Genomic DNA, 14205 nt, shown 5'->3' with positions numbered 1-14205 from the left:
AAGAATAGAAGAGGAAGAAAGAATAGAAGAAGTAGAAGAAAGCATAGAAGAAGGAGGAGGAAGAAGAGAAGGAAAAGGAAGAGGAGGGCGAAGAAAGAAGAAATAACAATATCCTGTCTTCCTTATAGAACTATCATAGAAATCAAATGAAGTGATACATGAGAAAGTTCTCATTATTACTTGGTTAAATGCTCTACAAATTAATTTATTTACACTTTGAGGAGTCATGGTTTCTTTGATATGAATACTCTCTTCACCAAAGTGAATTAATAATACCACAGTCATTTGGTAGATGCTTTTTGAAAGTTAATATGGTCAGAAAATTTATCTTCCAGCTGCCAACCTAGTGATGAGCTTCTCTGAATTCAACTAGCCTGGATTTAAGATGATAGATCCACTGCCTACATTTGGAGAGTTTCTATCTTCATAGGACTGGCATTACCTAAGAAAATTCAGAGTTACTGAAATACAGTGAAGCCCTGAAGGATTTATAATAATGAAGGACACATATATAATGTTTCATTATTATTACTGCTTTTGTTTATGTTAATAATAATTATGTTAATAATAATAAAATCATAAATTTTCTATAGAAGAAGTTTAGTCAATATGAAAAATTGCCACAATGAAAAAATGGAAAGAACTTCCAAATTACGTAACCAAGAAATTATTGGGTCCTTGCTACACAGGGAGACAGAGATGCCAAAAGAAATGCCATGTCTATAATTTCTATAAACTCACAGAATTACAGAACTGGAGAATTGAGAGGGACCTTAGCAGCTATCTAGTTTAACTGATATATAAAAGGAATTCCACTATATAATTCCCAATAAAGAGCCATCCAGTTTCTGTTTGAAGACATCCAAGGAATTATGACCTTACCACTCCAGTTTGGGAAAGCTTTAATTGGGAAGCATTTCATAAAATCAGTTTCCACATCTATCTTCATGCTGGCTGGAGGCTTTGGATTCAGAGGGAGCTGGAGAGATTTGGAAAGAGACAGTAAAGGACTTTAACTCCTGGCTGCATTTTGGGATTGTTGAACTGAACTGAAACTAAGGCTGCCTCCAGAAGCTCCCCAAGAAAACCTGCCCCAAGAGAATGATTATGATTTAGAGAAAGAGAACATCACATTTTGGTCTCTTTGTAACTTCCTCATATTGGTCTTGGCTCAGCCCTCTGGGACCAAACAGATCAAATTGAATCTTTTTTTGTACATGACAACCTTCCAAAATATAAAATCTTGAATATTGATTTGTTGCATCCATCTGAGATTTCTTTTGTCCAGGCCACAAAGGATCAGTTAGACAAACCTCTTATAGGGCTCAGGTTCTTTCACCATTCATGAATGCTTTCCATCTTAATTATGTCCTTAAACTGTGGTGACCACAATTGAAGCTAATCCTGTAGGGGAGGTCTGCCATTAACAAATTGTTATGAAGTAGGATGGTGGAAGATTGTGAATAATATTGCCTTACAGAAAAGGGAAGAAGAAAGAAGGAAAAAATAAATGGATACAAAATTTGGAGTGAAACCCAGCTACTTTTTAAAAGCAACTAATTGGGGCAATGGGCCAACTGAGACTGGTGGACCTGAGGTTAGGAGGACCTGTTTCACATCTAACCTGAGGCATGACCCCACAGAAAGCTTCTTTGTCTCATCACTTTGCTCATCTGTAAAATGTGGATAATAATAAACACTTATCTTTCAGGATTGTCATGAGGATGAAATGAGATATTAAGTGTTTTGCAAATCTAGTTGTTATTCCTAGAATTTTATAGATGAAACAAGGAGATAAAAAGACAAAACCAAACCAAATTCCCAAAACCACTTACCATGTCAGAAGGCAGTTGAGTTCTAATTAGTTGGAATGTATAGTATTGGGTCTGCAAAACCAGTAATGAAATGTATTTCATTCTCTCTTTTCATTAGGAAGGCAGAGGAACTTAGGATGTAAAATGTGGTATTATAATGAATCAATATTGTCCCTGTTGTTGGTTTTGCTTATTTTTTTCTTAGTCTACAAGGGAGAGTTTAGTGGGGGTAGAGGTTAAGGGGAAATGATTTGTAAAATGATGTGTATTTTTTTTACAACTAACTATTGTCGTCATCAATAATAGAAAAACCACTATCTTTCAACTTCAACGTCTGAGTACCATTTGTGGTATGTGAAGAATCTGATACGGTTCTTATCATAGAAAGCAAATACAGGAAGCAAATGTGGATTAGACTATATATGAACATATAAGAAGTGACACAATTTTAAAAGCATTGCAGGAACAATTTTCAACATATTTGATGGTGGAGGAAGCACAATGGTTAGTAAAAAAAAAAATAAAAGGAATCATATTCTCCCATATGGCAACCAAAGTAACTTCAGTAACTATTGACTTATATATTTACTTTTTCCTCTGCATAAAATCTTTATGAGTGTGTTCTGAACTTTGAAAGAGTCAAGATAACCTTGAAGAAAAATATGAAAAAGAAAAGCTTTTGAGAAAGGATTTTTTTTCCTATGACAGGTTATACCTTTACAATCACACAATTTACTATATGAAAATTCAGGATCCTGCTCTGTTTCAGTAACTAAACTAAAACATATTTGGTTCTATTAAACAAAATCCTTAAGAGCTTTTCCAGAGAAAGTCTCCCATGTAAACAAAGATCCACCATGTGTGATTTATTGAAATATATAATAAAATAAATAATATTGGCTAATAATCCTTAGGTTAAGTTTTCAGGTGGGGGAGACATGTTCACCAAAGTTGTTAGCCAATGTCCTGAAAAGGATCCAAATAGAAATGTTATTCTGAGCATGTTGAGCATCACCCAAAAGAAATTATTGGTGGATAACATTTTGTTGATTTCATCAAACTCCAAAATATGACAGGGATTACTAAATGAGATTCCTCAGTTATTTGGAAGAGATTAGTCTAGCAGTCTACATGGGAAAACCAAAGGGATAAAAATTATGTATTGTTTGGATTATTATATACAGATGAATAGTTAGTCTATTGAGTCAGTTCATCATTAGAGAAATTATAGACAAGGACATGGAAAATGAGCTATGATCTTAATTGAATAGAAGGAATAGTATAGGCTGAATTGAACTTAACTAACTGTGCTTCAATTTCAATGATCCCAAGTTGCTCTTTGACATACACAAAAAAAAGTTATTATTTGGGCACTTTTATCTTCCCAGAGAAACAATTTGACCACAATTTATAGAAAACTTCAGCATGTGAAGAATTATAATTGTAGATGAATCAAAGGGCAATATAGAGACAGAAGGTAGACATAAGAAGGTCATAACATTTTGCCAATAATGACATGCAAGAAAGGAAGGATATCATCCAGGTCGTGCATGATTGTATGAGAAAATGGGCTGGTCATGTGTGTCAGATGGGCAAATGCCTTTGTACCCTAAAATATTAAGCTAACTAGAAGAGAATCCCCCAGAATATTTGGTAGATTCTCTCTGGAAGATTAAGCTATTTCTACTTTGTCCAAATACAATCTGAAAAAGAAAATCAGCTTATAAAAATCTGCTTAATTCTCTACCTTTTAACTTAATATTGAGATGAACTGATGGAATATTATGAAGGGCCATGAAGAAGAATCATCCTGCATAAGAAGACAGGAATGAGCTGTGACCGTAGTATTTTAAGGTTTGCAAAGCTCTTTAATCATAAGAGTTTTATGAGATAGGTGCTATAAGTATTATAATCCCCATTATATAAGTGATAAAATTGAAGCTGTGAGAGGTTAAGGGGGAAGGATCAAGCATTTATTAAGTGCCTACTATATGCCAGGTTTTATGAATGTTATCTCATTTGATCTTCAAGACAACCCTGAGAAGTAGATACTATTATTATTCCTATTTTACAGTTGAGGAAACTGAAACAGACGGAATTTAGTGACTTGCCCAGTGTCACACAGCCAAGAAGTTTTCCTGAAATGGAATTCGAAGGCCAATAATAACTTACATGCAAGAAGGGAAACATATCATCCAGGAAGTGCCTGGATTATGTGAGGAAATGGGCTAGTCATGGGTAACAGGTGGGCAAATGCCTTTGTACCCTAAAATGTTAAGCTAACTAGATGGGGGTTCTCTAGTACATCTGACTGGTTAAGTGCCTTGCTCATGGTCATAAAGCTAATAATTTTCTGTGTTGGAATTTCAAGTTAAGTTTGAAATCCTGAATTCTTTCTACTATGCCATTGATGAACTTTCAGATACATTGAAGTCCTAGAATGTGTAAACTGAAATTGGACTTTAACCCTATCATTCCCACAGAGGATACTTAATTACCTGTTGGACAAACTTTAATTCATGACATTGATTCTAGTTGTTTGGTTGCCCTTGATTTCCCATCAAGGGAATGCTTCCCTTTCCCTAGCATTGTAATGTGCTGGTAGAAATTTCACTTAGAAGCAGAAGGGAGTTATACTATGAGATTCTTAGAGGAGCTGAGACTCCAGGAAGGCTTGAGTCTAATGCATTTGATTATTCAGATTCTTTGTAGTGACACACTGCTACCATTATTGGTAAGAAAGTGACTCAGAATCTCGTTTTCTTAAAAATCATTGTAGTGAAAGGACAAAGCAAAGCAAACATATCCATGTAAGGTAAAAATGTGTGATTTTTACAAAAATGACCATGTTTTTCTCTTGGTATAAAATGTTCAGGGAGAGGATGGTTGTTGTCACTTGATCACAAAGGGAATCTTCTTTGAAAAAGTGAGGGCAGAATACCAAACACAGCAAGGCTAAAGTTCATGCTTAGGCAGCAAGATCTTGGAAAAGCCAGAATTTGGCTTTAAGAGTGACTTGGCAAAGGGGAAAGACATGCTTTAGAAAGTTTAAAGTTTTCAAATTATTCTGGTCCACTACTTCTGGATGTAAAATTCATAAAACAGGCCATATGCTTGTTTATTAACATGCAACAGGCTTGCTAGCTTGCATCCCAGCACAGAACAGTAGAAAGAATGCTGGCTTTAAAGTCACAATACATAGTCCTGAGTTTGCATGCTCATTATGACACTTGGCACTTCTGTGATCTTGGACATATTCAACTTCCTGGGTACTCAGTTTTCTCCTTTATAAGATGAGGATTTGACTAAATGATATGCAAGGTCCCTTCCATCTGTTAATTTGTAATCCTATTTTCCCAGTGTCTAATCTTAAATGCTATTAGATTCTCATGGAAATTAAGGGTCTTAGTAAGTTCATGAGAACAGGGAGCCTGAAGGTATTCAGAGTGGATATTGCGTTTTCCTTGGCTTTAGTGGATCATGAAATCTAATGGTTTTTTAAATAGTAGATAGCATTCCATGAGCTGCCTAGCTGGAGTTTAGGGGGAATAACCCCATAATAATCCTAGACTTCTGTTGGTAAAAAATTTCTGCATTATAGCAATTAAAGCTTCAAAAATTTGGGAGAATAAGGGGAAGGCACTTTGAATAAATGAAGTACTTGGATTATGATATTTTCAAAATAATTTTTGACTAGACTAGAAACTCAGTGGAGTTAGGATTTGTCTTTTATTCAAATTTTATATATTTTTTTTTACCATGATGCTCTACTTATTGTGAATGTTTAATTAAGTGGATATTTAATTAAATTGTTTTTCATTATACATATTGATTTATATTGAAGGAACAAACTGCTTCAAATAGAAGTCCTTTTATAGATTTAATTTTTGAAAATAGATAAGAATTATAATAACTCTAAATTTTTCCAGGTTCATTTTGGTTGTATGGGAAGAATCAATTATGAAATTAGTACCTGAGCATACCATCAGGTTATTCTCTCTTAGTAGACCATATTAGACACAAATCCATTTTTTGTTGTTCAGTCATTTGTCAGTTGTGTCCGACTCTTCATGACCCCATTTGGGGTTTTCTTGGCAAAGATACTAAAATGATTTACCATTTATTTCTCCATTTCATTTGACAGATGAGGAAACTGAGGTAAACAGGAGTAAGTAACTTGCCCTGGGTCACATAAATAATCAGTGTCTGAGATTGGATTTGAACTTCCTGACACCAGGCCTGGCCCTCAATCCACTGTGTTGCCTAGCTGCCCCCACAATCTATTAGCAAAAACATTTAACCAAGCAATGAAACCACATAAATATTAGGGAAAGAAATCAAATAAAGCTACCCATATAAAATGTGTGCACCCATATAAAAAGGAATAGAATCTATAAGAATTGGAATCTCATCCCCTTTTAATACTTGGTTCTCTGACAGAATAATACAAGTAGGAGGAGATCTCCATTTCAGAAGTCACAAGTCCCAGCAATAAAGGCTGAGTATACAGTATAAAATAACTCGACCTTGTATCATCATGGTCTAGTCATGTTCTGTTCATGTGGTTCTCTTATTTTGCCATATACTGACCACAGATCTGGATCTAGTGGTGCTTTTCTTGCATTTGCTTGATCTAATCCCTTGTTCATTTACGCTACTTGAGGTACTTAGATGGTATAAAGGATAATGTACTAAATCTGGAGCCAAGAAGACCTGATTCAGATCTCGCCTCAGACACTTCCTAGCTGTGTGACTGCCTTCCTCAGTTTCCTCAATTGCAAAATGGGGATAATAATATTAGCGGTTGTTCTAGGGATCAAAGGAAATAATATTTGCTTAGTTCTTAGGATAGTGCCTAGTATGCTTAAGAATGTTTTTTCTTTTTCTCTACCTTATTCTTATATCTGCTTTTCTACTTTCTTTCTTGTTCATTAACTTCCATATTGCCCACATCTAGTCACTCCCACTATAGAATGATTAGCATATCAGTTCATAGATGGGTCTTTGTAAAGCTCTTGAAAACTATTTGGTCCCTTAAGGAGGTACAATATTGCCTTAATAATCTTGGTATAACATTAATTTGCTGAACAAAGATTTTTTCCCCCCAGGTAAGCGATCAAAGTAAACTTCAGCTCAGTCTCAGTCTCAAATTGACGGGACTATAACTAATCAGGTTTCACAGTAGCTGATTTTTTTTTTTTTTTCAACTGAAACAACCTGAAACCCACTTCTATTGTGTCTTCTCGTCTGGTACTAAACCAAGCAACATTTAACCACTGTTTTATGCCTGGGTTACCTTGCTTTGTTTCAAATATAATAATTTTACCTTATGTTTTAAAAGCCTCATCCTTTCCCATTTCAATTTCTTTTATTTCAATTTGATATTTAATATGTTTTACTCTTTTTCCTAGGCTTTCCCTGAAATTTGGTGATATTGACAATTTAAAAGGACTTGACATCAGGTATGTTTTAGGCTAGAAAATACATAATTTTTTTAATCTCTTTTCATCTTAGTAGTTCTTTAATGGGAACAAAGGAACAAGAAAAGTTATACATACTTCATTACAGAAAAGAATATAACTCTGCCCCATGGGGTTCTCCAGTAGCAGTTGTTTTTGTTTTCAGTTTCTTTCTGATATATTCATTCATATTTTTTATCGCTATCACCAACTCATAGTGACAGGCATGTCAATGATAACTTTTAACCTCAGGCTGATTGCTGCTGGAGGACAAATGCTGTGACTATATGAATTGTTCTATATAGCATTGATCATTGAGCCATACAAGGCAAGACTCATATATAGCATTTGATGGTGACAGTAAAAAGTGTCTATAATCTGAAAGACTGCTGAGGAATAGGCAATTATCTATAAGTAAATTCTATGTGTATATGGAGGCTGGAGTATGGGGTGGGTTATAGCAGTACCCCTATGTACTCACATATGTAAATATATTTAAAGAAGATGACTAATTAAAATGAATAATTGGAGATACCAAGGACCTAAGTGGAACTGGTATTGCTGGTTTATATTGATAAGTGGTGGCTTTTGATATAAACAATAACAAATTTGGATAGGTTTTTTATGAGAATAAATTATAAAAGAGAGCAGAGAACAGGGCTAGTTGATCTTCAAGGTCTTTTCCAGATGTATTTGATTCTAGAGGAGAACTTTTAAATTTTGCCCTTTTTAATGTTGGCCTATCACCAGAGGGAGCTCCAGTAATCCTGATAGCTGGTCTAGCTAGATAATAGGTCACAAAGGTTTATTGGATGAGAAAGCAGCATTAGTGATTTTTCAAAGCTATGCTACATGCAAATGGCCAAACATAACACAGATCCATTTTTATACAGGAATGATGGTTTTTGCTTTATATGAAGTTTTGACTTAAAATCAAAACAAAACAAAACAAAATAAAAAAAAAAAACAACTGTCACCTTTTTTTTTCAGTTTTCTTGAGTTTTTTCATTCCTTTTCACTCCCTCTCCATCATTTCTCTCTTCTCTTCTCTCTGTCTCAGTATCTCTCTCTCTATCTGTCTGTCTGCCCCTCTCTCTTTGTCTCTTGTCTCTGTGTCTCTGTCTCTGTCTCCCTGTCTGTCTCTGTCTGTCTTTCTCCTCCTCCCTCCTTCTGTCCCTTCTCCTCTCTCCCTCCCCCCCTCTCTGTCTCTGTCTGACTCTCTCTTTCTCTCTCTCTCCCCTTCTCTCCCCCCTGTCTCTGTCTCTGTGTTTGTCTGTTTATCTGTCTCTTTCTCTCTTTCCTCTCTTCTCTCTCTTTCTGCCTCCCCCTTCCCTCTCTCCTTTTCCAAGGTAGATCAAAGGAAGAATTTAGAGGCTGCTTCAGCTACCAGGTCTGAAGGCTTTTCCTAAAGTCAGTTCTTTCACATGACAAGAGAGGGTGCTGTTGTTCCATCCCTAGAAGACAACTAGACAAAATTCAAACATCATTCTCTGTTAATTCTTGGTTTTGAAATTCTTTTCAGATTCATCTTGATCAACTATAATAGATTGTCTGTCCAGAGCTGGTTTAGTTTACATAGAGTTCAGATTCTTTATAATAATTCAATCCAAGCAACTTTTAAGGCAACTCGAATTCATGCTCCATCAAAGTATTCCTATCACTGTCAGCATGTCAGCAGTATGCAGAGATACGATGCGCTCTTGGTGCCCAGCTCCGCAAATGACATCTCAAGGCTATGGGAAGTCACTTTTATTGATTTCCAGGTAATAATTTGGCTCAAAATGACAATCCTTGCATTGATCGGCCACAGCATGTTGAGGTCGATTGAACTATCTGAAATACTGTGCTTTGGATTAGGGATGGAAGATGTCTTGATCTATAGCTTTAAAAACAGTTGATATTTTGCCTTTATTGTCTAAAAAATAAATGAGAGGGAATATAGGACTGACCTTTTCTCTTCCCCCATCCCCTCCCATCTCCCCTCTGCCTCTCTCTACCCCCATTCCATTTTTAAAGGTCATGCTTTAAAGAAATCAGTTTTCCATTCAGGCACTAAATAGTTATCAGGGAGGAATGTCAATCAGCCCGAGAGGAGACAAAACGGGACTGGGATCTGAAGCCCAGTGACTGTCACATCCTGGAGTGAAGAGGCCCGTTCCCGGCAGAGCACTTGTTGGACAAGCATTTCCTTTCCTTCTGGGAAATGAGGCCCCTCTGCATGTGGAAGGGAAGATAAGAAGGCCTCCTGTGGGCTGACAAACTCAGTGGCCATTTAGTGTGAGCATGGATGTGTCAGTCTGGAAGGTGGTGAGAACGAGGCCAAAAATACCCCCGAGAGGTTTTCAGCAATATTTGGGCAAAGGCACCCAGGGCAAAGAGGTTTCCTTTCATACTGCAGTTAGAGAGGAGGAAATATTCTATTAAGTTTTTCAGTCCTATTTATCTTTATTTAGGCAAGGGTCTAAATACACTTATCTAACTTATTATCTTATTTATAACTCAGGGGAGCTTACTCCAACTTCTGCCTTTCCTGAGGACAGTATAAGGTCTTTTCCTCCTACTGCTCTTCTTTTTCTTGTGTATTTTTTTTTTTAATTTGAGGGAAGAAAGAAAATAACAGAGAAAAAGAGAGAGATAGAAAAAGATAGGGACAGAGACAGAGTTAGAAATTAAGAGACAAATAGTGATACCGACAGAGACACACAGACAGAGAGACCAAGACAGAGTCACACACACACACACACACACACACACACACACACACACACACACACACAGACATAAACAAAGCAGAGCAAGACACACAGAGAGGGGACAAGACAGAGAGATGAGAGATGGGGAAAAAGAGACAGTGACAGAGAGACAGAGAAAAGAGAGAGAGGCTAAGACAGCAGAGAAACCAAAACAGAGAGAGATAGAAAATCAATAGTCACTAGAGATCTGGGCTTAAGTTCTGGAAGTCTCAGATACTTGCTCAGATACTCTATGACCCTGCCCTCAGTCACTTACCCTCTGTAAGGAGGGATATAAGCCCAGTAGAAACACTGCTGGATCAAAGGATATGTATGCACAGTTTGATAACTTTTTAAGCATAGTTCCAAATTGCTCTCCAGAATGGCTGGATGTATTCACAATTCCACCAACAATGTATCAATGTCCCAATTTTCCTGCATCCCCTCCAACATTCATCATTATATTTTCCTGTCAGTTTAGCCAATCTGACAGGTGTGTAGTGGTATCTCAGAGTTGTCTTAATTTGCATTTTTCTGAACAATAATGATTTGGGACACCTTTTCATATGATTAGAGACAGTTTCATTTTTTTCATCAATCAAATGAGATATTAATTGTAAAGTACTTAGTACAGTGTGAAGCACATGGTAAACTATATAAATGTTAGTTATCATCATCATTGTTATTGATACCACTGAACCCGGAATAAAATTCTGAGCAAGTTTGGCTTTGTAGGACCAGGTTTTCCTTCCAAATGTGTTTCAGAAGGTACTATGGCAGAAATGATTTTAAATGAAACTGAATGGCTCTAAATATGGAAAAATATCATGTGGAGTCCTAATATAAAAATTTAAGTTTATATCTCAGCTGATCCTCACAACAATCTTGAGAGGTGTGCTATTATTATCTCTGTTTTGACAGATGAGGAAACTGAGGCATAGAGAACTTAAGTGCCTTGTCACACAGCTAATGAACACCGCCTCTCCTGATAGAGATGGCCTTTATGAACCAGTCTCACCCTAAGCTCTCCAGCTTGGAATATGAGTGTAGATTGTGGCGTGGTTCTTGTGAGAGAAACAGAGAGATCCAATGAGGTCTTTTCTTTCTCCTGACAGATTCAAGGTTTTAATGTCAAGCAGGGCCAATTTTCTTATGCCAGGGACTGTGCTTCGTTCTTCTCCCCAGCCATTCTGATGGGCCTGGCTATGTCCCTGATCTTGCTGCTGGTGCTGGCTTATGCCCTACACATGCTGATCCACCTGAAGTCCCTCGATAGGCACTATGACCACAAAGCATCGCCCCCCTACTTTGTGCCCATGAAAGACCTCGATGTGGCTGCTGAAGAGAAGGAGCCATTGCGGAACCATGGGCACGACTGCCATGAACTGAGAAGCCCACACAACTGCAACATTTATGTATAATAGTTCTCCTCTTCCTCCACCTCCAACAGCTTGCGGGCTTGGTTTTTGCTGTTTGGTGTAATTTTACTTGTAAATTAGTTAAAGGCTTTAACAGGATGACTTGATTTTAATGGAAAAGAAGAGAAAAGGAAAGAAAAAAAAAGAAATTCCTGTTTTTTCTGCTTAGTTATAAATGCCCTTTGAACCTTGAAGGAGGCTTCTTCCGGAAAAGAGATCATGTGGTCCAAAGCTTGCGCTGAAGCCACAGAAAGTGAGCATATCATTACCAGTCTAGAGTTAAAAAGGACATTTGAGTCCAGCCTCTTCATTTATATATGAGAAAACTATGCAGGGATTTGTCCAACACTGGATAGCTATTAAAGGCGATAGTTGGGATTTGAACACAAGTTTTCTGCCTCCATATATTTCCACTAAATATATATTTAAAGAACCTCAAAAAGGTACCAAAAAGGAGGAAGCCATGTAAACTGGGGACCATTCTTGTCTTCTCAACAGTCCATTTAGAAAAAGCTTTGAAATCTCCATCGACATCTATAGAAAAGATGACTTCAAAATCTATCAGTGTTTTATTCTGCTTTTCTTGACCACTTGACATTGGATGTGCTATTCAGGGCCAGCTCTATAGCAAAATTATGAAATGGGGAAATTTATTTGACACCTCTAATGTCTTCCATAAAGCCTCTTCTCCTCTCTTGCTTCTGCCTACATGTCCCCTTCTTGATAATTCTATCAATTCAATCAATTCCTTCATAGGATTTTTTTTTTTTTTTTACTTTTTAATAAGAGATTCTTAGAAAACCCCAAAGCTTTCAAATCTCAAAGATCATATGAATTAAGCTATGCTGGTGGGAACAGGTGGTGGATTTGATATTTCTGAATAGTGGTCAAAGACATTCTTTACCTTTTATTTCCTCAAACAAGTTGCCTACTATAAGACTGTACCTGCTGCTATTTATCTTGGTTGAGACATTCTGGGTTCTTGTTATATCATTCTGTAAACTGTTTTATTTTCCTTGTCTTTTACATGTTTCAGACACAGATGAAGGAAATTAACCAGTGATTATGTAGAAATGTGGGTCTGAACATCTCTAAATCTCCCATGCAATTAGTAGGCTTTTTCCTTGCCTAACTGAGCTAGGAGTTTTACAATACATGAATAAGCTTGATTCAGAACTTCCAGATGGGTAAAACTAAACTGATGTGGGTCTGTTGTAGAAGGTTTAGGGTCCGGGGGAGAGGAGGCAAGAATTTTCTCTGTGATGCCATGGGGGAGTGAAATATTATAATGTGTGCTCCTGGACTAGAAAGAATCATGAAAACTGAAGGAGATTTTTATTAAAGATTACATCAGAAAGCTAAAGTATTACTTCATCTCTCTGGCCAATTATAGTTTTTTTAATGTGCATTTAAATTTTTTAACCACTCCATACCTTTTATAATTATAGTCAAAATAAACAAATTTACATGTTATTGAGGTCTATATAATGTATGTCTCATTCTGCATATTTATTACCTCACTCTTAAGGCTAGGTTCTCTGAAATTATGACTGATTATTTAATTAAACAGAGTTCTGCATATTTATTACCTCACTGTGAAGGCTTGATTCTCTGGAATCATGGTTGATCATTTAATTAAATTCTCAAGTCTTTCAAAATGGTTCATTTTCACAATGTTGATATCATGGTATAAATTGTTCTGATTTTGCTCATCTCATTCTGTATCAGTTACTATAATCTTCTCAGACTTCTCTGAAATAGTCTTTTTCATCATGTCAAATAATATTCTGTTATATTCATGAAACATCATTTTTTTCCATCCATTCCACAATTGGTTTCCAGTTCTTTGTCATTATAAAAAAAGCTGCTACAAATATTTTTTTGCACATATAAAACCTCTTCCTCTTTGATCTCTTTGGGTTAATTGCACTTTTAGTTACTTACTTCTTATATCTTTTTCCTGAATATGTATATTCTTCTCTTGCAAATAAACCTTTAAAATGTAGTTTGTGATCTAAAATCTATGGGTGAAAGAAAATGGAGGCAGAGAATTGGATATCTAGCGATGAGTCCAAGTGGACAAATTGCATTGAGGAATTTGGTATAACTGATCTCAATCAAACAGGCTCAAATTTCAAGATAATCTAGAGACATTAAATATCTCAAATTGGAGTTAAGAAGTCAGAAAAGTTGAAAAGTTTACTGGAAGGGAAAACTTTCGAGCCAACGGATCAATTATAAAATCTGATTAAGAGCCCAAGGGCAAGCTGCTAAAATCAGAAAGATTCATTCACCAGCAGATAAATGGTTAATGATTTTCTTCTCAACTATACCAACTCATGAAGAATACTAAATCATGAAGGGATTATTTATGAATAATGGGATGAGGGGTATATAATAGTAATAATACCTAGCATTTATTAATTGCCTATTATGGGCAAGATACTGTGCTAAGCACTGTACAAATATTAATTCAGTTGATTCTTACAACAATCCTGGGACCTATATACTGTTATTGTTCCTATTTTATAGACAAGGAAACTGAGGCAAAAAAGAATAATCTCTGTGACTTGGCCAGACTACAGTGTGTGTGTGTGTGTGTGTGTGTGTGTGTGTGTGTGTGTGTGTGTGTGTGTGATATTGTTGTAGAAACTTTGATTTCAAGGGGTGGGAAATTCTCAGTGAAGAATCTCCCTCTGCAGTTTTTGGAGTTAGTTTCTTGGGACACTGGGCTGTTAGGTGACTTCATCTTATTCCACTGTGTGTATAGCCAATAATCAAT

The 14205-nt window shown here is 36.3% G+C and overlaps 1 protein-coding gene across 2 annotated transcripts in view; it reads left to right on the top strand.

Annotated features, from left to right (window-relative positions):
- Positions 1–13428, top strand: part of LOC141550985 (V-type proton ATPase subunit S1-like protein) — a 29011-nt gene extending 15583 nt beyond the window's left edge. For both annotated transcript variants that reach the window (XM_074282162.1, XM_074282163.1), the window contains 3 exons: positions 7226–7276; positions 8796–9036; positions 11121–13428. In XM_074282162.1, the coding sequence (XP_074138263.1) occupies positions 7226–7276; positions 8796–9036; positions 11121–11426 (598 nt within the window). In that variant the 3' untranslated portion in view covers positions 11427–13428. The remainder of the gene's footprint in view (positions 1–7225; positions 7277–8795; positions 9037–11120) is intronic.
- Positions 13429–14205: the final 777 nt, after the last annotated feature.

The sequence above is a fragment of the Sminthopsis crassicaudata genome, chromosome 1, assembly GCF_048593235.1.
Source record: "Sminthopsis crassicaudata isolate SCR6 chromosome 1, ASM4859323v1, whole genome shotgun sequence".
Lineage (NCBI taxonomy): Eukaryota > Metazoa > Chordata > Mammalia > Dasyuromorphia > Dasyuridae > Sminthopsis > Sminthopsis crassicaudata.
This window is presented reverse-complemented; position numbering and strand designations above follow the sequence as displayed.